The sequence below is a fragment of the Amblyomma mixtum genome, chromosome 5, assembly GCF_055824585.1.
Source record: "Amblyomma mixtum isolate Tamu chromosome 5, ASM5582458v1, whole genome shotgun sequence".
In the NCBI taxonomy this organism is placed as follows: Eukaryota; Metazoa; Arthropoda; class Arachnida; order Ixodida; family Ixodidae; genus Amblyomma; species Amblyomma mixtum.
The window spans coordinates 25,836,622-25,861,529 of NC_143016.1; the positions used below are offsets into that span (position 1 = coordinate 25,836,622).

The window sequence follows — 24,908 nt, forward strand, 5'->3', positions numbered from 1 at the left end:
AGTTCATTTAAAATAACTCATGGATACAATTATTGTTAACAGATGTCATGACACGCGGTCAGAGCGGCAAAGAGTTTACGAATATGGCAGGGCACCAGCAGCAAGAGCATGCTGCCAGTGTCCGCTTCTACGGCGTCTGTAGAACACAAGTGAAAGCCGCTCGCACTTACAATGGTTGCATTTTTGCCAGCCTAATAATGGTGCGCGTCTATAAACTGCCACGACTGAAGTCAAATTCAATCGCTGTGACGTGAGGGAAGCATTCATTGATTTATTTCTGAATTCTTCCACAAAAGAAAAAAAATCAACGCCAAACAAAGGAAAGCGGGTAATGTCAAAGGGCCAAACTCTTCGAACAAAATGCTAAGCAATTTGGAGTAAGGGCCGATACAGCCATGTTTGCATTGTGTGCAACCGAGAATAGCTCCAATCGGACGTCAATAAGAGCTCGCCAAAGTGGTCTACAGCGCTTTCAAGCGCGACTTGCAGAGAAGGCGTTCCTCAATTGCTTCAGACCGTTATAAAACAGGTCACCGTGACATACCATGACAAGTCAGGCCGCGATGCGACATGAAGCTTTTGTTCATCCCGCCATGCACATTCATACTGTTTGCAGTACGTATCAAACTAATCTTGAAATCAGAGACAGCACGAACAATAAAGCAGCCCATGTACAGGTAAAAACATTCTCGTCTTTATTTTAACAAGACTGATAGGCTCCTTTGTCACAGTGTGTCAAGTAAAAATATACAGCTAGGTCAACAACAGATAAGTACAACCATTTTGTACTGTGCACACACATGGTAAATAGAGCTTTCTGTCGTAAGTTTAACTGACTGTGTATTGCTTGAATGAAATCTTTTTTTTTATCGGATGGACCGCACTACATGCAATCAGGTGCAGTGTGCATGGATAACAGCCACCAAAGCGACAGCAAAATGTCTTTACAGCAACAAATCAGATTGTTCCAAATAAGCTTTTTTTTTTTTTCCTGACACAAATGTATCTTTTCATGCTTCCTCATGCTGTGACTGGGTCTACATTCTACAACTTCGCTTGCAATGAGGCCTTGTTTGTTGCTAACAAAGCCTTTATGAGCCTGACAGCCCACTAAACAGCATTATCACCACAGCAGTCAAGGTGTCGACACTAATACCTGGTGTTGAGTAAACGTACATACTGCCAGCAGAAATTAATCAGCTCAAGCTATCTATGCAAAACAAGGCATGCTCAAGCAAGCTGCAAGGAACCACGGACCAAATGTCTCGCACACACTTCAACTTGAGAAGTACAAAAATGCACATCAATCCACAAAAGGGTTTACACACAAAAGACACACTTATCAAAAGGCTGTGCATGCCTTGTTAACTGTAGTGTCACAATGACTATGACAGTGAAAAAAGGAACTCTGAAGTTCATCCAGTCCATCGTCAAACAAAATGTCCAAACAGAGGTCCAAAGCTGCCTTGTCACACAAGTAAAACGACTCATGCCATAAGAATCTCGCTACAGAGGGCTAGCGTACAGCCCACCATGAAACAAAGCACATGGGGAGTTTGTAGACAGCTCTACTAAAAGAAACTTGAGGCAAACGTAAGTGCTACGTGCCATTCGTAACAGAGTGATGCTGAAATTATCGCCATACCTGCTCACTATTTACACAGGGCCTCAATGCCACTAAGCAATAACAAGTTCTAGAGAAGTGCGAGCCCGCATACAAGCACTTTTACATAAGTAATAAAGCAGTGGGCCATGACATGAGCCCTGCTACAATATTCTGAAGGAAAGCACCAAAGGGCAACTACAGAACTTGGTATGAGCCAAATGGACGGTGAAACCTGACAAATTACCAGGTACAAACATTACAAGGTGCGACGAAACTCAATGGATGCACATTGTGGGCATGGCTACAGCTGCAGTAATTCTTCTGAAACCCTTGGCCTTTCATGACAATTCAGGAGCTTCCTCCATACTACAGTATATCATGCACCACCACCAGAAGGGTAGCATTGCCACTAAACAAATGTGAGCTATATTTAAATCTGACTGGACCGCAACAAACTGCCATCGAGGATGTCCAATTGCATTCTTGTGAATGACGAAACATGGCACAGCTTACCAAACTGCACCAATGACGCTGCATCCTATAGGCTTGCATTTAAAACTCGAAGATTGCAAAGCATTAAATTCTGTGACACCTCAATTACTGTAGCATCATATGAATCTCTCCATGGTTTTGAAATAAATCAAATATGCAAGCTACCTTCACGTCTTCTGGGAAGTAGTATGGGGTCTGCTGGTGGAGGAGCCACGGAACAGCTGCAGAAAAATGACACCAGGCCACATTTGGGCAGGAGCTAAAATCTAAAATCGATATTCCTGCTAACCCAAATAAAAGCAGAACGTTGAGTTGGAAGCAAAAGTATGCTTCAACTGGCTACCTGCCATGCTTCCAAATCTAAAACATTGACCTGTCAACAAAATTTCTAAAATCAATATCAGATTTCAGTGATGCACTACTACTTGTGCTTGAATAAGCACCATACCAATGTGAGATTTTAGGGGTGAAAAATATAACAAACAATTTTCGCCAACTCTGACGTGCACTTGCAAGTGACGCCTAGATAGTAAGTATGTTGTCTGTGCACTCAAGTGACGTATCCACACGTGAATACTTGCTGCAAAGCTCCATGCATGTGCCAAAAGTAAAAAAAAATGCATTCACCACTTCTCACAATGAGTCATAAAAACGAAGAACCTTGCCCGGAACCTTGCTCTTCTGGAGTCACATAAAGTCGAACCTCGCTATAATAAACACAGATATTGCAAATTATTGGCTGCATTGAACTCATCATAAAGATTCTTAACACGCAGAATTTTTACTTTATATACAAAACATGACTGGCCATAAAACAGATATACATCGAGCCCCCTAGCGCCAAGCGGTGCCTGCTCAGGTGGCAGGTTTCACCACATTACACATGCAACTGGTGGTGGCGCATCAAGCGTTTGCAACAAGGATACAGTTACACTAGAACCCCGCTATAGTAAACTCGATTATAGTAAACACTCGTATATAGTAAAGTGAAACTGCGGTCCCATTTCGCCTCCCATAGACGGCTGTACATGAAAGATTTTTTTTCGAAGAAACGGCTATGGTAAAGAGCGTCTGGCCGTTGCGATGTACTTCCCGCAAATTGGTGACATCGCGCCACGCGCGAAGTCTAACATCGCGAACATACCAAATGCGCACTTTGATGTGGCTTCACCACCACGCTCAAGAGCTGCGAGGAGAAGCCAACTTTTCGCCGTGAGGCAAAGCGCGCACGGAGTAAGCAATATGGCTATCAACGTTGAAAGAAGGCGGCGCGGGTCGCTGCGAAAAGAAAGCCATTACAAATGCAGTGAGGAGTAGAAAAGGGAAGAAAAGGGTGTGCGTTCGTAGAACGGCGGCGCGGAGCGCGGGAAAGCAGCGGGAAGAAGCGGACGCGCGACGTAACTGAGTAGGCAGTTTTGCCACGCACGTTTCTTAACTACTGCCTCTTAAATAACGCTGAAGCTACAGAAGATGACATCGTGATCATGGAAAGCTTTGGTTTTCACATGGAATCGAACTTGCTTCCATTTTGTAGTCACATTGTATTCATGTAAATACAGTAATTCCAAAGACTTACACCGTGTCAAAAGCGTGACAACATGTGATAATTGATTATAAATAATAATAAAATAAAGGGATGATAACAGCAGGATGTAAGGCATTTCTGAGCATTTGTTTTATAAACCAACACATCGTACTTATACTCCACTTCATGCATAGCAGGCAACGCTGCGGAGGTTGCTGAAGTAATGTGTCCGCGAAACCATATTACTCCGCCACGTATCATTCGTTCTTCTCGAAACTCCGGTCATTGTTTGGACGAATACAAAGAGCGGTATAAAAAGATGTGGCAGCACTGAAAATCACGGTCGAAGCAGTGAGGCGCTCAGTGTTCACGCTCTCTGGCCATAATTTTCATGGAGAGTGAACTACTTTTTGGGCGCGGATTCAGTAGAAGCGATTCGCCTTACCAACTGCGTATCATACCGCCACGTGTACTTTTTGCTTTTCAAAATCTCAACAAGTCACAGGACGAAAATGTGGCAAGAAGTAAAACGAAGTCCAGGAGGTGCCAGTCACCGCATTTAAGATTTGTCACTACGAAATATGTTTATGTTCGCTTTGGTTGTATGGCGAACTACTTTTTGCGTGCGGTCTTAGCCTGCACAAACAGGCACGCCAGCTTTGGCAGCGTTGCCTGCTATATATGAAATGGAGTATATTAAGCAGCCAGAGAGCATAGTCAGCGCCATGCCATCACCAACAACTGATACAGTAAAGATTTTTGCTGGCCTGAGCTACTTTACTATAGAGGGGTTCTACTGTATTAAACTATTTCAGAGAGAAGGATGCGCATTCAGCCAACGCATTCTATTGGGCAACACATGAGCGCAGGCACTCTTGTGTCACGTGACTGTGCGTTCAGGTCTTGCAAAAATACTCTTCCACTGTGCAGCTTGTAAAAAAGTGCAGCGTTGTGCTTGGAACATTTCACATAGCATGTAGCCATTACTGAACGTATGCATCCACTGTAATGTTGTCGGCTGACACTTTGTTTTGATCTTGTAGGAAGGTGCAGGTAAATATTCGAGCAATCTGAATGCTGAATGGTACACACAGAGAACTAGCCGTGTATCAATCAAGCACTCAAGCCTGAACAGCATCAAATCATCTCAGAATACTGCTATCTGGGTTACGAGACAAGGGCATCATTCAAAACAGACTGTGGCGGCTACCTGAGCAACAGACCTGGCTTACTGTACAGCTTAAACTGTGTGCATTAATTATAACATCCCAATGGTGATGATAGCAAAAATACTGTGGCAAGCCTCATGCATACTTAATTTTATGTTCATAAATAAAAGGGGGGGGGGAGGTAAATGTTTACCAGAGCATGAGCAGCCTGCAATATGATCAATAATTCACACCAGTGCTTTTAACTTTTTGCTAACCAGACGTGTTTCCACATCTATGGTTTACTATAAATTCCTGAAAAGAAAATATGCATACCAGTCCTGTATATCATGTGAGTATGAAGAAATTAGCAAGAACCTTCAAACTGTCGGCGTAAGAAAAAAACTCTGAACCTCTGCATATTGGCATTTTCACCAGTTTTGAGCTTTCAACGCTACCATGGTGCCGAGTTTCTGAACAGAATGAACAAATTGGTGCCTTGAATCAATTTGATACAATGACAGTCACTTTACGCTCAGCCACCTGCTTAGTAATAGCGATCAAAATTTTTCAAATAAAAATGCTGCTTTGTATAAACGTTGTCATCTCTTTTATGGAAATGCCAGTTATGGCTGCCTTAGAAAGTGGCCGTTGCATTGATATTACCTTTCTCAGACTGCACTTTGGTTAGCTTTTTAGCTATGAAAGAGGAAGAGTCTGGTGCAATAATGTAAGAGTGAAGATGCAGCAATGTGTACGCTATCTCACGTGCAAATGGTAATGTAACAATGAAAAGCACAATCTGAACAAGAAAATCCAAAACAAACTTCAAGGGTGTTGTCCCCTTGAATTTTGCAGTGATTACGCATTCAATACAATTAGAAATCCAATTCTTAGATGTTTTGGGCATATAAATGCGTTTCAAAGTAATTGTTAACCTGCATAAAAGGTGCAATGCTCGTTCCTGCACAACGTTTTCAGAAGCCAGAGCGTAAATTCTCACCGTTCGAGTGTTCCGGCCACAACGACAGTTGGAAGATGTCAGCAGCCTGGCGTAGACCACTTTCCAGACCCAGTTTAACTCCCTGGCGGCAAGGTTTGCACTTTTACCTTGCCCTAGTGTTCTTATCTAGCGCTCTCCAAATGCCCCATGGGCGATACAGCAGTGTGAAAGGTCTCGTACCCAGCATCGGTGCCTTGAAGCAGTGGATGTTGTAGCCTCACAGTAGCCATCCAGCACTCACATCGACTGTCATGGAGTTGATACTAATTTCCATGCGCCACACCTGTAATGCAGAGAAGCCATCCTAACTGGCACTTGACCAACCACTGTTGTGCACTAGCTGTGCTGGGTGAAAGCCAACCTAAACGGCTTTTGGTTTTTTGCGGCCTTCGGAACCATCACAAGCACTTTTGGAACGGCTGAAACTTTGGGAAAAGCTTTCCCTTTTCTTTAGATAGGGTCGCGCGAATTATCATCTCTTTGCTGAAAAAATTGTATTTGACGAAATTTTATCATATGAATTTCGACTAAATTCTTTTATACTACTTTCTTTAGATATCAATATAACGAGGTTCGACTATAGTTTGGGTCACATTCTACACAATATAAAATAACTTTGGTGCTTACCGTTTAATCTTCACATGCCACACCACATTCACTCAGACAGTCATCCACCTGCTCTGACCATGGACCTATGTACTGTGAACCAAGGGTTAATCGAAGCTGATAAATGTGCACTGCTTTGTTTCTCATCTTTCTGCAACGGTGCTCAGCTGTACACAATGCGTGCAAGAAAGACTCAGCCTGTTCCGTAAAACCAGTGGCCACTCTCTTCACTCTCCAAGCTTTCATGAAAACAAGATGAGAGCACCTGATGAATGCTAGGCCTGCATCCATTGAAATGCTGGAGAGATAGCGTGCAAGCACACTCATTTTTTTTTTGCTTATATTACCTAGTAAACATCAATTTCCATAACTTCACTTCCTCTCTCCAGGCTCCAGACCCTCCTCCTGCAGTGTAAGGACTCTTTCCTGACCAGAGGCTGTAACAAGCTTTTAAGAAGGTGACGCACAAGCCGTTACCAGCGACAAGGGCCCTTCAGCCACACTTAGCATAAGGAATGGTCTTGCGTGTCAAGACCACTGAGTGTCAAGGAATGGTCTTCTGTGTCAAGAAATCACATCAGTCAACTTCCATGTGCAAACAGCACATGCAACTGCCACATGCAAGCTAAAACTTCACAGTTAGCAACATCTAGCAGACAACTTCAATGCATGCAGACATATTGTTCGTTAGGCCAACAAACTTATTTGACGGAGGCTGATGCACAAGCACCACCACCGATCATTTCCCAAGCCACAAAAGTCAAGTAAGCGCTGTGACTAAGGTGCATCCGATAGACTGTCCCTGCACACCCGGCCATTGTGCGCATTCTTTGGCACGACTGCACAAGCCCTGGGATGCTGTTCCTTTTCTGACTACTCCAGGAGCCTCTCCTGAGACGATAAATCACAGCCGTTTCTCTCCCAGCGCGTGTGACGAGGGCTGCTGCCATCACGGTGCCGTCCCCGTCCAGCCCAAGACGCTGCGCAGCCAACGGACGTGGCGCGACACCAGCACGTCCTGCCACTCCCCACACCCCGACGCTCGCTGCAGGAACGCCTCCTCGGCTTCGGCCCAGTTGCTGGCTCCACGGGCCTTCTTGGCCTGTGTCTCCCCATTGGAAGGAGCCGGGTGCAGCTGCCAGAGGCAGAAGCGCCGGTGCATCCAGATGGCTTCGTGACCCGGGAATGCGAGGCACAGCTCCTCGCACAGAGCCAGTTCTTTGGACAGCAGTGGAATGCTCCCCACACGACGCAGCAGGTACTGCCGGTAGTGGAATCCACTGCAGTCGGACACGTGGCTACGGACCCACTCCCGCGTCAGCTGAATCTCCGATTCCAGCATCTGCGCAGGATATTTTTTTGGCAGTCTGAGCTTCCTTCCGGTGTAAAATGCAACTTGCCACACTAGTTGCCGATACTTGGTTCACATGCTCTCGCTGCTCAGTGTGGTGCTTACATAAAAGGACACTGAAGACAAAATGAAGTTGGCCTGTATTCATAATTATGGCACGCTGACAACAACGGCACTACATTCACCTAAAACAGAGCTTTTAGTATTTATTTATTTTATTTTATTTATTTAGTACATACTGCTAGCCTCATGCCGAGACTGTTGCAGGATTGGGGCATATTATACAAGGGGAGAAAACGACAGTAAGAAACAGTACACTTCACTAATTGTTACACAGTCCTAGTTGGCACAGTGGAACAAAGGAAACAAAACTACAGTCAGAGATCATAAGTCACAAAAAAATTTGCAGGAGGGCAAAAGTAACAAATCGAGAACATTCTGCAGTCGGGGTACAGTTTATAGCTGGGAAAGGGACGGGCACTTGACCACGTCATCAGGTAAGGCATTCCATTCACGGATTGCTTGGGGGAAAAATGAATACTTAAAAGTGTTGCTGTGTGCCCGGTATTACTAAATTAAATGCTTGGAGTGTTGTGTTCTAGTGCCGCGGTGAGCTGAGCGGGATATGTAACTCTCACTGTTGATTTTAAGGGCTCCAGACATGAGAAGATAAATATATTTGAGGCGTGTATGCTTGGCGCGACTACTAATAGTGCTGAGACCAGCCTGAGTAAGAAGTTCGGATGATGACTCGTGGCAGCGATCCTTGTTATAGACGAACCTAATTGCCTTGCGTTGTATGTTTTCTAATTTGGTAATTAAATTATTTGTGTGCGGGAACCAGCATATTATGCTGTATTCTAAGATTGGTCGCACGAGGGATGTATAAGCAAGCAATTTTGTATCGGGTGAGGCGAAATTGATGGAGCGCCTTAATGAGCAAAGAGTGGAAAATGCTTTGGATGTTACGTATGCTATATACTTGTCCCATTTTAAGTCTGAAGAAATGATTATGCCAAGGTACTTATATTTATCGACAAATTTTACTATGTTATCTCCAATTTTATACGGGAACGTGAGTGTTCTTTTTTTCCTTGACACGGTCATCACAACGGTTTTTCCTAGATTTAGTGTCAACTGCCATTCCTGGCACCACTTTGATATTACTTCGAGATCGGCGTTTAATAAGTTAGAAGAGGTAAAAAATTCTACACAGGTGTCGCCACCATCGTCCAATTTCGCAAATAAACTGCATACATCGACACATTTTAACCTGGCGTGGGCCCCAGAGGCTAGGCCAGACCACCATTCACTTCAAAATGGTGATCACGGAATCCCTTTTGGTGTAGACGTCACACAAGTTTGCATCAAGTGACTGGAAAGGTTTCAAATGCAATTTTCACAGCAGAAAATGCATATTTTGCTAAGAAAGTAGTATTCTGCTAAGAAAAAAGTTGTCATAAGTGTCCCCATAAACCGAGCGCTGACAACAGTAACATACCCAACAAGAAAATATGCCAGATCGGTGAACCTATGCAAACTGCAACTCCACCTTCCTGAGCAAACAATGCAATTTTAAAGCATACCACACTTACCTTTCAACGTAAAGGGAATGAGCAACACTAAATTTTCTGTTCAAAAGAATGAACAACAGTGCAACAAAAAGGGAAAATATCACCGGCTACGTGCTCTACTGCCGAGTCCCCACCCGAATTTCCTCTTTTCAGGTGCTACATCCAAAGGTTTCTTGCCCCTTCAAGCAAACATCTCTACAGTGTCCCTTCAACGATAACAAATCAGCAGCCTAGAATCACAACAAACATAAAATTTACTGAATATGCGGCCCTTGGTAAGATGCAAAAACACAAAGGCTAACATACTTTGAGCATGGTTTTTATTCATTCTAACAACCATACATAATCACCCCTATCACTTCACCTCCATAAACTGTTGCGCTGCATTCACTTCAATTTTAAGCCTTTTCGTTTACCTCACAGTTTCAGCCCTACAGGTGAATATGGCAGGACACCAGTGTTATACATACAGTTCTCTTGTGATTTCAGTTCAGAGAGGAACAAGAACTTATTAGAATAATTCGGGGTTCAAATTGATGGAAACCTTTTAAATAAACGATGCTAACGGGACCAAATAATCAGTTCAATGAAGATGCTCAAATTAGGCAAGCATGAATTAACGAGATTTCATGGCACTTTTCTTCAGAGGGATACTACTTAAAGGGACACTGAGGAGAAATTGAAGTTGGCTTGTATCGACAGAATACCAGCTCCTGATTACAAAAACGCCACTCATACTGACAACAAAGCTCTTGTAACGTAGAAAAGAGCAAGAACCAAAATACTGGTATCGCCGCCACAGGCCAAACTCGCAAGTACAAGCGTGATGAGATCATAGAACAAAACAGTGTTGCTGGAACGAATGGTTCTAGCAACACCAGGAACTGAGAAACCGTGCATCACTGAGGCGCAGCCAATGCATGCGCAAATCTCCTTGACGTCGCCAGATGGCGCCACGTGCCCGGCTGCTACGCGCGCTCCTGAAGCATCCGGACAAATCAGCGCCTGTTTTCCGGTGGTAGGCGGGCTCCCGGTATTCCGCTAGCGGTAACAAGGTACACGGTATGCTAAAGGGGTCTATTTGCGAGAACTTCGTTGACGACTTCGAGAACGAGATCCATCGTAACGCTGGCAAAACGCCAGTGCAAACGTAGTCGAAGCGACTGTAGCGACGGCCGCAATAGCCGATAGATGCCTTCAACCATGCCTTCAACGTGCGGCCGGCGGTAGCTTTCTTTTCGGCTGCTGCTAGGCCGCACTGCTGGCAGCCAGAAATCACGGAGTCTGCGTTACGTCATGTGCACGTCATGTTTCACGTCTCTTAGTCCTCTGTCGTCATAGACGAATCCCAAGTTTGAATCAGAGCGGCGGGAAAAACTTTTTCAACTTCGAATCCAAATTTCTTAGAAATAAATGCATCTTTCGCTGCCGGCCAAGTGGCAACAAAGCCATGACATGCCGAACTATCGGATTTTACTATAAAAAAAATATTAATAGTGCTCTCCTCAGTGTCCCTTTAAGACGTTCATAACCTGAGAGTGCCTATCAAATGCTCTTGAACAAATTCTTATACTCCTGGAAATTCCTATCACATGGTCCACATCTGTGGTTACTACTCAGCATAAATATAGGCTCATTCCCTTACTCTTTCCGAAATTCGGGCGGTAAAAATCGGGCAATAATTTTTTGTGTTCCAATTTGGGTATAAATTATAAAACAGAAATGGCAGCCATGGTTCTCCTGAGCAGTTTGAGATCTGGTCACAATCATAATAGTTTTTAAATTTTTCCTGAGGTTTCAAACTGCACCCCCAACCCACCCCCCTGTACTATGTCTGTGCAAACATAGTATTAGTCATTTTCCCTTTCTTCTGTTGTTCCTGCTGATGTCTGTAACAACATCGAAGACAAAGAATGTGGCTGCTAACACACAACTCTGCAAAAAAATGCGGAAATCCAAGATTTTTCGTAGAATCACAGGAAACTAAGGGAGTTACTCATCATCGAGCAACCAATACTGTGCATCCAAAGTTCTCAATGTTGATATCAGACCCTGCTTTCTCTCTGCCATCCTTGAGCACCATAAAGGGGTATTCGCATGGAAACTCTTCACAAACAAGATCCTTCTCGTGGAGCCACTAGCACATTTCATCCCTCTGTACCTGTTAACCCTATCACATGAGTGATGCTAATAGAGCAATCACCCTCCAAGCACAGCAGTGACCTTCAAGTCTGATCCAGTATGACCTGAACCACAACTACACTGCGTGTATCATTTCTGCACAGTATAGAGAAGGCAACCTTTCACATGAAGAGGCCAGTATCACAGCATCATGCCAGCAAGAGATGACATTTTCCCCATGAGAAAATAATGATATGATATTTCTTATCATATATCTTATATATTTAATGATCTTATATACTTATGATCTTATATATTTAATGATATTTCTTTTGTGACAAAGTAACAAACATGCTTCAGCTGTCAATCACACTGACTCACAATCAGGTTCCACAAGAAATCTTGAAAAACTTCTAGCTGCATTGAAGCAGAGTTGAGCAGCACTTATCCAGCTATACCAAATGGTACAAGGAAGAAACTTCAAGCCTATTTACTTCTTTGCTTGGGAGGAGAAATAGCTCATTGTAGCTGTTGACAAAAAAATCATTCTGTTAAATGAAGTAAACAACAAAATTGATTTCTATGACACTTTCAAATTGAACAAAATTCTGTTTGTTACCCTTTTAACAGAGACTTGTCTCCGTATAAGAAGGCTTCACTGAAAACAGAAATTTTGATGCACTTGTCAGTTTCCTCTATTGTGTACTGCAGTTGCTGTGTCCATTGCCTCAAACTCAAATGTTTTCACACTGACATAAACAGCATTTGATATACAACCGCATAAACTCATGTATTTCTTCTTTTTAAAAATTCGGGTGTGAATTTTGAAGGTGTGCGCCATACATAAAAAAAAAACGCATTTTGTTTTTCTCGATTATCTAGTCCAAAAATTCAGGGGGGCACTTTGTTGACCTAAAGTGCAGTGAGGCGAAAGCCTTAAGCGCAGTGTTCCTGCTCGTGTAACTGATGTGTGGCTAAGATGTTAAGCTTCGCCTCTAAGAGTGGTATGCGACAGCATCTTGCAACGCTGTCAGGGAGTCCACATAACACCATCGCCCGTGCTCTACACCTTGCTGGACGGTAAATTGGTAAAAGGAAAGGAGGAAATGTATCTCTTGCATATCTCGGTGGACACCTGAACCTCACTGTAAGGGAAGGCAGGAAGATGGGAGCGGAATTAGCTAGAAGGCATTCCAAATCATCGAGCTGGCATGGTGGAGTGGTTAGCGTGCTCGTCTCACACTCCGGAGACCCTGGTTCGATTCCCCAACTCGGCCAATTTCCTACTCGGTTTTATTTATATGTGGTCCGACTAGAAATGCTAATCTGGCTAATTGCTCTTCACTATTGTTCTTATGCCATCCATAATGTCCTGTCACTCACCTGTCAAGTGTTGGAATTCTCTAGAAGGATCGACACATAGTCTATGAAACGTCTAGAAACGTCTATTAATGATGGTTATGATAGTTAAGCATGACTTGCACATTTCGTGATTTTAGTTAATGTATGGTTAGTGATATTTAACGTAACCTTAAGCAGTACACTGATAAATTAGTGTTAGTTAAGGTACAGGCACAGTGCACAGTCCCACATGCTACTTCTTAACTACTACTAATTACCAATTAGTCATTTAGTCAAAAGTACAATGATATAATGATGAAATCCTTTTATATCATATTCTGATGTCTTTCGATTGCACCCGATTAAGTATCGATTGGCTATTGATTGGCATATGCCCATATAAGGCATGCATCCGAAATGCGGACACATTTGCTAACACGTCTTGGTCACGACAGTATGAGGCATTAAAGGCTTTCGCCTTAAAATAGGGAGTGCAGCCCATACATGGGTGCGGCCCTTACACGAGACTGTACGGTATTACAGCCTACTCTAGACTCTTTCAGAAAATGGAACTTGTGATGAAGGTTACGCGCCACCAATCATGATAGTAACTTATTTTTTACTGCACACTGATCCACATGAGTTCAGTATATTTTTCCTTTTTCTGCCCTAACAAATTTCCTCTATTTCTAAAACTTCAGTACAGTAGTACAGTAATACCTACCTGCCATATTAGTGCTGAAGAACATACTGAGGAAATTAGAAATTCACCTCAGCACAATTTTATGCTTTAAAACGAAAACTTAATTATGCTTCATAATGCATTGTGTGCATTATCATTTCTTTTGGCATCTGAAATAATTAAATGTTAATGTTCATACACATTACATTGTGTTTATTACAGTCAATATATTGATTTTATCAAGTTCTCGAATATTTACACAACTCTGGATATTCCCGTATTTGTCCCCTTTCGCAAACATGTACGCCACCTGCCTTCTTTTTTAAACTAAAGCATATACTTCAACTTCCATAGCACACTCTTGGCCATAAGAGTAACTGAAAGAGCAAAACAGATTATAATCACTTTCCCCTAAGTACAGCACAATTTTTTGAAGATTTCACTACCTTTCGTTGAGTTCAGGTTAGGTTGCGGGATCTTAAGAAGAGCAATGGATTAGTTTAGTTCTGGCTGACAAGAATAAAGCAGCTCAGACTTAGCTGCATATTACAATTTGGTTCCAAGCCTGGATCAACGTTACAGAAAGTGATTACATGGATATAGATATGCTTGCCAGCTTATGTTAATGCATTTCCTCCCACAGTCTCCAGCTACTTCATGAATAGCAGCATAAAAAGGAGATCGTCAATGTGGGCCAAGGATTTAGCCGTTCGACTGCTGCGGATGGCAGTAGAACTAGCCTGGTATCACAACAAGGGGTACTACACACAGACAATGGAGTTTTAGAATAGGAGACTGAAGCTTATCTATCTATATCTATATGCGCTGCCTATGGTGGCTCCTACTGCATACGGATTAGATTAGCTGCCTACAGCACCATTTCAGATTAAAAGTGAAAAGTAAATTGTAAACCTTGCTGACTGAATTATTTCTTCTTATTTCTTATTTGCACCAGCATCAGCAAAAAGCAGTAATAAATAATAAAAATAGGACATTACATGAAATTCAACAGTCTGGAACCTAGCGACACCAACCTGTTTGAATATCCTGCGTGTTCTGGCATCTCTAACTCCAAGGCGACCAAGTAATGCATACTCGACAAGCTTAGCAGCTGTCCAAATCCAGAATCAGTCTTAATATTTTCAGTGTTTCACCACTAGGATTTTGTGCCATGGTTATCTTGAGACAAATAAAGACTGCCTTGCATCATTCATTTGTTGCGAACACGATACACAGAGAAGCAATGACGACGAATTGAGGGTGAGGCAAGCGGCCCCCGCTTACCACACACTGCCAAGTTGCCTCACCCCATCTGGAGTTAGGGGGCCCCATGCTATTTGCTGGTTTTGAATCAGCACTGCCTGCTACCCTAAAGAGCCAAGGGGCGTTAGCATTCTGTGGATACACACTGGCACCCCACTATTCCCCTATCCCCCTAACAGTTGGTTTGGTTTGGTTTATGGGGTTTCACGTCCCAAAGCGACTTAGGCTATGAGAGACGCCGTAGTGAAGGGCTCCAGAAATTTCGACCACCTGGGGTTCTTTAACGTGCACTGACATCGCACAGCACACGGGCCTCTAGAATTTCTCCTCCAAAGAAATTCTAGCCGCCGCGGCCGGGATCGAACCCGCGTCTTTTGGGTGAGCAGCCGAGCACCATAACCGCTGAGCCATCGCGGCGGCCCTTATCCCCCTAACGGATAAGGTCACGTTACGCTAAATCTCTCCAACAGCGTGATGCCCTACATAACATCCAGACATGAAGAGTAAAGATAGGCTCACTCACGAGGGGGTTACCATGGACAAAAGTGTCCATCAGCCATATCCTGTACGTCCAGGCATAGTAGTTGCACCGATACTTCTCAGCAGCCATAAGGCACACCTTGAGCTCCTCCTGTAGAATGTTGTTGGCCCGATCGGTGGTGTAGCTTCGTAGGTTGTGTTGCATGAGCCATCGCCTAAAACAGGCACATCCACACCATATCAAAAGGGTTACCAGTATTGCACAGTTCATCTGACAACAGAGCCAACTCTCGATAATTTTAAATCAAAGGGGATAAAAAATTTTCTTAACATTTGGGATGTCTGTATTAGTGGTGCCTTTTAAATACACTCGAGCTGACTGTGATGTTGACGGGACCAAAGCATTTGTTTGTGTAATCAGGAAGGAGGAACCAAAAGAGTTTGCATTAACAATATTCCACCTCAGCTCATTACAAATAATGAGGCACAATGAAATAAAATAAAGCTACCTTAAGAAAGTGAAGTTCTACCTGCTTTACAGTTGACCCTTAATACACAGCTCACCATTCCCATTTTAAAAAAATTTCTGCCTGAACAGTCTGTAAGCCTAAAGAAAGCACATTAGTTTTGAAATGTGAAGCACCCACTGCCATACCTTATAGGTATGCCCACATTTGTGCAAGAAAAGCCATGATGGTTGCAAAATTACAACATGCTTTTGAGAAGTGAACAAAATAGGCAGCCGAGAGAGCATGCAATCACCACCTTTTACAGCAGCAGACAATGCAAGGGAGAATAATATGATGCGATAAATCAGCCAGCACTACTGTAATGAAACACTCGTTGCCAAGCTTATAGATTTGAGAAATAATATTTTTCCCAATCGCTAGACAGCATAAAAAAGCACCCCCGTCGAGATATGAAAAGCACTGAGTTAGTCTGCAGTAATGAACCACTGCGAGGCATTACACACTTTCAGGAAAGGCCCAGAGTTTGCCATGAGCACAATTGTGTGTATACTGTCTGAAAGGGTGAAAGCATTGTGTTCGCGACGACCTAAACCAAATTGCATTAAACCAAAAGGCCCGAGATGTGCAGTGGTTGCCCTGCAATAACAATGTCTGCCTGGCGATCTCAGATGTACAATCATTTTGGCATCATACGCGCACAAAAGGTACTACCAGGCAAAAATTAAGTGACCCTGCCCTCCAAGTTCCAAAGTGTACCGCACTGCATGCGGATGCCACCTGACAATGCACTCCGGATGACAGCTGATGATGCTCACCAGGAGTGCATCAGGTGGCACCCGCGTGCAGGTCGGCATGGCTGGGGACTTGAAAGGAGATCTCACTTACATTTGTCCCTGATAGTACATGCCAAAGCTTCTTTTGCATTAGTCTATTTCTTTTTTTTTTGTTCTCACTGTAACTCTTTTTAATAACGTTCACTAAAAAGTCACTTTATGAGGCAGCCTTGGCAGAGACAATTGGCACCCAAGCATCTCAAGCTCCAATCACTGCTCAGTATGCAGACCATGGAGCAAGCAGTGATCCCAATTTTAGAGCAGATAGCTGATAGACGTGTGACTTGTACTCTATACTGCATATTAAAACATGAATTCAGGACAAAATCCCAAATGTTTTCCACGAACATGAGTATACAAGTATGTTTTATATCAATATTTGGCTGGTTGATGCAGCAGATTAGTAATGCAAACTCATGCTGAAAGGTATAGGAGTACTCCGCATTGTAACTGCACAATGCATATTCCTTAGTTCAAGTCTCAGCTCACCTGTGTGAAAACACTTCAGAACACTTTGGCTTTCGCGTCAGGACAAGCTGGGAAAACTTGAGCTCCTCTTGAAATGTTGTTTGCTTGCACAAAAAGAGCTCTTTCCTAGAGGGAAGTTGGTAAATGTGCCACTGAGCAAATCTCTCCCACACAGAAAGATATATAGCAACTAGAGAACTAAGCACCCACCTGATATTCCAGGCCAATTGGACATCTGGGTTAATGAGAATCACGATTCTCGACCAGCCAAGAATGACATCTTTCTCTGTGAAATGCACATCGATTCAAGTATGAGCCAAGAATCACAGACTTAACAGTGTGCTGCACATATTTCAAGCAGCAAGCTATAGTGTTACGTGGCAGGAGGCGTTCACGCCACGAAGAACACTGGTGCACTCACGCTGAACAGAACACAAGCACAGGGCGCACCGGATGCCAAAACACAGGCCACCGTCCAGAATCCGGAGCCCAAGCACGCGCCAAGCGCCCTCTCACTTCGTCGGCCTCATCTTCTCTGAGTCGACACGTAGCATGACCCCCGGGCGCAAAAGCACCGTCGCGGTGCTGCTTAGCGAGTGTCAGAAGAAGGTAGGTGGTAGGGCTTGAGGCGCGACACGTGCACAATATCGGAGGGTGGAGTACGGGAAGTGCACTCGGGGAAGGCAGGCTCAATCTCGTATGTGACGGCTGTGACTTGGCGCAGCACACGATACGGGCCCACATATCGAGAAAGAAGCTTTTCCGAGAGCCCTACACGGCGAGAAGGCACCCAGAGCAATACAAGGGACCCAGGCAAGAAGGCACTGTCCAGGTGGCGGCGGTTATAGTGCTGTTGCTGAGAAGCTTGGGAGGCTTGCAAGCGGGAACGGGCGACTTGGCGAGCATGGTCAGCATGGGCAATGGCTTCACGGGCGTATTCAGAATGTGGGGAAGGAGATGTTCGATACAATGTGTCAAGCGGCAGTTGAGGCTCGCGGCCGTACAAGAGGTAAAACGGAGAGTAGCCGGCAGTGTCGTGGCGGGATGAATTATATGCAAATGTAACGTATGGGAGGGCGACGTCCCAGTCTCGGTGATCAGAGGAGACGTACATGGCCAGCATGTCGGTAAGCGTGCGATTGAGTCGCTCAGTGAGGCCATTAGTTTGGGGGTGGTAAGCGGTCGTCAACTTGTGCTTAGTTGAGCACGCGCGAAGAATGTCGTTTACCACTGCTGAAAGGAAGGTGCGGCCTCGGTCGGTGAGCAGTTGGTGGGGTGCTCCATGATGAAGAATGACATCCTGAAGAAGAAAGTCGGCGACATCAGCGGCAGTACTCGTGGGGAGCGCACGTGTTATCGCGTACCGGGTGGCATAGTCTGTGGCTACTGCAACCCATCTGTTCCCAGAAGTGGACTCAGGAAAGGGGCCGAGAAGATCCAAGCCGACACGGTAGAACGGCTCCGGAGGGATGTCAATGGGCTGAAGATAGCCAGCGGGAGCAGATGCAGGGCGCTTGCGACGCTGACACTCATCGCAAGAACCAACGTAACGGCGCACTGAGCGGTAGAGGCCAGGCCAGAAGAACCGACGGCGGACGCGGTCGTACGTGCGAGTAACGCCTAGATGGCCAGCAGTCGGGAGGTCATGGAGTTCGTGGAGAACGACTGTTCGTAAGTGCTTCGGGACGACGAGGAGAAGGTCAGGACCAGTTGGTTGAAGATTCCGGCGGTATAAAATACCATCAACGAGAGCAAAGCGGTTCAGTGAAGGGTCGGTGTGGGCGGACGTTAGGCGATCGATGATGGAGAGAAGCTCCGCATCCCGACGCTGTTCTTCGCCGATAGTTGTAAACGGCGATAGAGAGAACAGGTCAATAGCGCTTGCGCTCGTCACAGTATTAGTGTGGGCAACAGGGTAACGAGAGAGGCAGTCGGCATCTTTGTGCAACCGTCCGGACTTGTAGATCACAACGTAGTCATATTCTTGGAGTCGTAGCGCCCAACGACCGAGGCGACCGATAGGATCCTTCAGAGAAGAGAGCCAGCACAGTGCGTGATGATCTGTAACAACTGTGAATGGCCTGCCATAGAGGTAGGGTCGAAATTTGCCAACAGCCCAGACTAGGGCCAAGCACTCTCTTTCGGTAATGGAGTAGTTCTTCTCGGAAGGGGATAGGAGGCGGCTAGCATAGGCAATTACGCGATGTGTGCCGGATTGACGCTGGGAAAGGATTGCCCCGATTCCATGGCCACTAGCATCAGTACGGACTTCCGTAGGAGCTGACACATCAAAGTGTGCCAAGACCGGTGCAGTGGTAAGCTTCCTTATAAGGTGGGCAAAGGCGTGGTCTTGAGAGGACCCCCAGGAAAAACTGACATCCTTGTTAAGAAGATCGGTGAGCGGCTGAGCAATGTCGGCAAAATCTTGAATAAATCTACGAAAGTAAGAACAAAGACCCAAAAAACTTCGAACGTCGTTGCTCGTACGGGGTACTGGGAAGTCCTTTACTGCTCGGATCTTGTCTGGATCGGGACGAACCCCTGTAGCATCGACGACATGGCCTAGTATAGTGAGCTGACGACGCGCGAAACGGCATTTTGAAGAGTTGAGCTGCAGCCCGGCATGACGGAAGAGGGAAAGAACTTGTGAGAGGTGGTCCATGTGGGACGAAAACGAGGGAGAAAACACAATTACATCGTCTAAATAGCAGAGGCAAGTGGACCACTTAAATCCTTGCAGCAAGGAGTCCATCATGCGCTCGAAAGTCGCTGGGGCGTTACATAAGCCGAAAGGCATAACCTTAAACTGATATAATCCATCAGGAGTAACAAAAGCAGTCTTCTCCCGATCCTGGTCATCCACAGCAATTTGCCAATAGCCAGAGCGTAGGTCTATGGAGGAGAAGAATTTGGCTCCGTAGAGGCAGTCTAAGGCATCGTCGATGCGAGGAAGCGGATAGACATCTTTTTTAGTGATCTTATTCAGGTGACGGTAATCCACACAGAAGCGCCATGAGCCATCTTTCTTCTTGACCAAGACGACGGGGGAAGCCCATGGACTGTGAGAGGGCTCAATGATGTTCTTCTGCAGCATTTTTGCCACTTCCGCCTGGATTACCTGTCGTTCTGCATGGGAGACCCGGTATGGTCGGCGGCGGATCGGAGGAGCGTCGCCGGTGTCGATGCGGTGCGTAACGGTAAGAGCTTGGCCAAGGGCGCTGTTATGGAGGTCGAAGATGTCGGAATAGGACTCGAGAAGCGCACGCAACTGACAAGATTGAGCAGGGAGCAAATCGGAGGGCATCATTGCCGTGATCGCGTCAGTCGAAGTAGGAGCGTGAACAGGATCTGCAGGAGCTGATGCATGGGCAGGGTCCAATGGGGCAACTGGGCAGGAGCCAATAGGGGAGAACGTTGCCACGCATATGCCAGGGGGAAGGACTTGGGCTGAATAGCTGAAATTAATTAACGGTAGTGACACGCTGTTTCCCCTGATTGTAGCGACAGTATGGGGCAGTGCAACGTTGCGGTGCAGCAAGACATCTGCAATAGGGGCGACTAAGTAGTCACCATCGGCCACTGATGAGGTAGGACGTAGGGTAACGAATAAGGCGGCTAGTGAGGGCAGAGAAACTTGGTCGGGCGAATACAGTCGGAGAGAATGCAAGGGTTCAGGATCTATGGTTGGGAGATCGAGGTGTAGGACGCCTTGCGAGCAGTCGATCAGGGCGGAGTGTTCTGACAGGAAATCGAGGCCGAGGATGAGGTCATGAGCACAAGGGTTCAAAACAGTCAACTGCACCGGAAGGTCATGGCCAGCAACACTAACGCGTGCAGTGCAGAGTCCGTCAACACTAACTGTTCCACCGTCCGCGACACGCACTCGAGACCGAGCCGGCGTGAGAACTTTACGTAAACGACGACGAAGTTGTGCACTCATGACAGAGATATGCGCACCAGTGTCGATAAGCGCACGCACGGGGACACCATCAACACAAACGTCTAGTTGGTTCAAGTGGGAGGTCTGTAGAGGATTTGTGGGCCTGGTCGTGGATGCAGCGTCACCTCCGGGAGCTGCATCAGCTAGTTTTCCAAGTCAGAGCGGGCGTATGAGGCTGCCGAGGATCGAAGGTGCTGCGGGGATCGGAAACGCCGGCCTCGGGGAGATGGAGAGCGGGAAGAACGACGTGGTCGGGAGCTGGCGAGATCATTGGCCGAATCTGATTGGTCATGAGGTGGTCGGGGCGGAAAACGGGGGGGCATATCTGAACGGTTGGCATAGGAAAGCTCGGTGCGAGGAGTCGGAAACCATCTATTGCGGCAGTGCCGGGAAATGTGGCCGACACAGGAACAATTGAAACATATTGGGCGATCATCAGGCGTCCGCCACTCTGCTGGATTACGGTAGCGACGAAAGTACGGAGCCCTTGGACGGAAAACATTCCTGGTTGGTGGGCGGACGCTAGAGTTCCCGATGGAACAGATAGCGTGTGAGAGGTCCAAATTTGCGAGTTCCTCTCGCACGACGGCTTGAATGAGGGAGACATCGGGCAAGGGGTGACTGGGAGTGGTAGGTTGAGGGGCCGCAGGTGCACAGGCCTCCATTTCGCGGCGAACGATCCGGGTGACTGCGTCGGTGATATTGAGAGGCGAAGTGGGAGGTGGGCTAGGTGGTGGCTGCTGCAAAACACACGTAGATGTGGCGGCCGTATGGGGAAGGCGTTCAAACTGTGGAAATATGCGCCGGCTCTTGACTTGCTCGAAGAGACGGCACTCCTTAATAACGGCATCCACGGTATCACATCCTTTGCACAGAAGCAAATGGAAAGCGTCGTCCGCGATCCCCTTCAGGATGTGGCCCACCTTTTTGTTTTCCGACATGGAGGGGTCAACCTGGTGGCATAAGGAAAGGACGTCTTGTATGTACGTGACGTAACCCTCACTGGAGGACTGAGCACGCGACTCAAGGTGTTTCTGGGTTGCGAGCTTCGAAGCATCCGGAGGTCCGAACAGAGCGCGAAGCTTTTCCTTGAAGATGTCCCAACTCGTTAGTGCGTCCTCGTTGGTGTCGTACCATTGCCTTGCTGTGCCAGATAAATAGAAAATTACGTTTGCCAGCATGACGGTGGGGTCCCACCTGTTATGTGTGCTGACACGTTCGTACATGGAGATCCATCTCTCGACGTTTTCAGTTGAGGCACCGGAAAAGATGTCGGGGTCACGGGGATGAGCCATGACCATGAATGTAGTGGCAGTGGCACTTGGCGAGTCGCCGGGCTTCGTCATTGTAGCGGTCCCGGTGTAGCGGCCGCTGCGAAGCTCCGTGTTGGGATAGTCCAGAACGAGAGGAAGGGGAAAGTCCTCACCTCCACCAAGATGTTACGTGGCAGGAGGCGTTCACGCCACGAAGAACACTGGTGCACTCACGCTGAACAGAACACAAGCACAGGGCGCACCGGATGCCAAAACACAGGCCACCGTCCAGAATCCGGAGCCCAAGCACGCGCCAAGCGCCCTCTCACTTCGTCGGCCTCATCTTCTCTGAGTCGACACGTAGCAATAGTAAAGACCCCAACCACCATCTCGTCAAAAGCTTTGTTATACCCGCTACAAGAGAAATTTCTCTTCAAGCCCACAGGGGAATCCCCTAGGTAGAGTAGTTATCAAACATGTAAATCAGTTACTACCACCTACACGAGTGCAGCCACATGCCTACAAAGAAAAGGTACCCAGCTTTCTTAGAATGTTGTTTGAATAAAAATTCATCCTGTTTTGGAGCTCAAACCCAGCACCTAGGGCAGCATCTAGGGCAGTCAGTCTACTAGCCAAACAGGGCGGCTAACAGATGGCAGGGAAAGGTTGCACTGAGCAACAACTCGAAGCATGAATGATGTTGCTAATTGGTTTCCCGAGTGAAATCTACTCCTCTCCAGCAGACACCATACATCACATCTGCACCATGGCAGGTGTCTGCCAACATCTGCCACCTGAATGCACACTAGGTTAAAATATGATTATCACAACAGGTCTGCTGAGAGTAGTAGTGCAGATCAGTGGATTCAGAATGCCACTGCAGCTTACAGCTGAGGCAGCGTGCATGCAAGCGCTTGACAGAGCTGTGACACAAAAAAAACAATAACAAATGAACAAATTAAGTGCAAATGTGACACAATTCACATCCCTAAAAGAAATCTAAAGGGGCTAAGAGCAAAAGTAAGGCACTTGCTTTTTCAAAACTGAAAATGCCTGGCACAGAAAAAGAGCATTGGAACAGAGTGCAAGTGACCAGGCCCCACCAAAACACACCACTCAATAATATTGACAGTCAACCAATGAAACATTGCACACCATCTTACATAGCACACAAGCGCCAGTTCAATCATCAGCGAATGGAAGGACATTAGCTGTTTTGAGAGGAAGCTAAAGCATGTTTTTGTTTCTATTTTCACAGTGTGCCCGACTGTAATAATTTTGCGAAGGCAATCGTAGCTGCAATATAAGCAAGCTGACTTTATAACTTTTCAAACCTGGTGAGGGGTCCTTTCAGTCTTTCAATGCAATAAGGGAAAAGAAAGAGTAGTCTTGAACTCCTAATATTTAATGGCAGCACATGACCTAATCTGTTATGAAAAAGGATCATTACTGTATGCAGGGAAGAGGCAAAACTAAATGCAAGAATATGTTTACTGAAAGCAAGGCACAAGGTGGCAATAACAAGCAGCCCCATACACATGCAACTTACTCACCATGCCTTGTAATATTGTTGCGTGCTTCAATCAGCTTATTGTATGCATAACCGTACACGTGGGGTACACACCAGCTGCCAAGAGCCAAATGGCCATCAACACACACTACTGGACTGCGATTACAGGACGAGTTGCTGACTGGCACTACGTCGAATTCCTTCCTGCGTATGTAATGGACAACAAGTTAACAACTTACATCATTGAAGCACTATGCGCAACTTTCAGAGCAGCACATGCGAAAAGTACGTGGGTTTTAGCGCTGAAAAGAGTAGAATACGTACACGAACGGCTCCTTTTTGAAGACGTTTCCCAGATCTTGCAAAATGCGCTCCGCCAAAGATTCGCTCTCCATAGCTGTCGTAATCCTGAAAAATAAAGAATCAGAAGAAAAGACGACGAGAGTACAGAAATGTTCATGGATCTGTTTCGGCCTCTTCGTGTCTCTGCGCTATTAGCGAGACCTTTGTCGGGGTTTGCTCACAGACGGTTCCTCGCAGCGAACTCCATGCAATGAATTATCGCAGTGCAACACTTCTGCAGCGATTAGCAGAACTGACGGCAGGTATATGCGTACGCAACAAAGTTCAATTTACTAAAGCAAGCAGTGGCAAACAAAGCGTCTGCCAAAGCCGCACCTGGCAACAACTTTTCATATGACAACCAGCGATGTATACACGGCACTCAAATATCACTGATGTAATTTGGAATTGCGCTTTACCTGTGAGAAGCTCTTGCCTTGGATGTTCTTGCAAAAAACAGGCGCTCACACGCACAACCTCAGGCAACCAGTCATGCTGAGAGAGACAGCGCGGTCGCCTTGTAAGCAGCAAGCCCCGGACGATATGCACGAAACGAGAGAGAAAATTACAATCGCCGTCATTCCGAGGCTTCGGTTTGAGTAAAGTGCGTTCTAAGGTTCTGCGACGGTGAGCGGGCGAGGCAAATAAAAGCTCATTTGGACCAATCTGGTGCGCTAACAAGGGCTCAAGTCCCGTTGCTACCCCTTTCTAGTTTGCTTTTTTACGTTCAAGCTATCCCGATGTGCCGGTGTCGAAGCCGTTGTCAGCGAAGCCGGCAAACAATCCAGCGAAGCCGGCTGAGAGGAATAATTAAGGCACAGTTACGTAGTTGAAATTCTTTCAACAAGAAGCAATCAGCGGAGTCAAATGCAAAATTTTAAACTAGCTACATACTTTAAG

At 45.9% G+C, this 24,908-nt stretch overlaps 2 protein-coding genes across 2 annotated transcripts in view; both read right to left on the minus strand.

Annotated features, from left to right (window-relative positions):
- The window catches only part of LOC149341553 (uncharacterized), a 59,691-nt gene extending 53,608 nt beyond the window's left edge, over positions 1-6,083 (minus strand). Inside the window, exon 1 of the mRNA XM_089543642.1 lies at positions 5,955-6,083. The gene's annotated coding sequence lies outside the window, so the exon portion shown is untranslated. The remainder of the gene's footprint in view (positions 1-5,954) is intronic.
- On the minus strand, positions 659-24,802 carry temp (protein prenyltransferase alpha subunit repeat-containing protein tempura). Its single transcript, XM_089543641.1, has 7 exons — positions 24,428-24,802; positions 23,991-24,074; positions 23,710-23,870; positions 17,174-17,249; positions 16,985-17,089; positions 15,236-15,407; positions 659-7,722 (listed from the first exon to the last, which is right to left on the minus strand). Exons 2-7 carry the CDS (start codon positions 24,059-24,061, stop codon positions 7,330-7,332), a joined length of 978 nt encoding a protein of 325 aa, XP_089399767.1. The 5' UTR covers positions 24,062-24,074; positions 24,428-24,802; the 3' UTR covers positions 659-7,329.
- Positions 24,803-24,908: the final 106 nt, after the last annotated feature.

Bases quoted from the DNA above. Each gene is read 5' to 3' on its own strand.
- temp (XM_089543641.1), bottom strand. From the start codon at position 24,061: ATGGAGAGCGAATCTTTGGCGGAGCGCATTTTGCAAGATCTGGGAAAC. The intron at 17,090-17,173 runs GTGGGTGCTTAG...ACTTCCCTCTAG, and splicing joins CAATTGGCCTGGAATATCAG to GAAAGAGCTCTTTTTGTGCA. The intron at 15,408-16,984 runs GTGAGCTGAGAC...TGCCTGTTTTAG, and splicing joins TCTGAAGTGTTTTCACACAG to GCGATGGCTCATGCAACACA.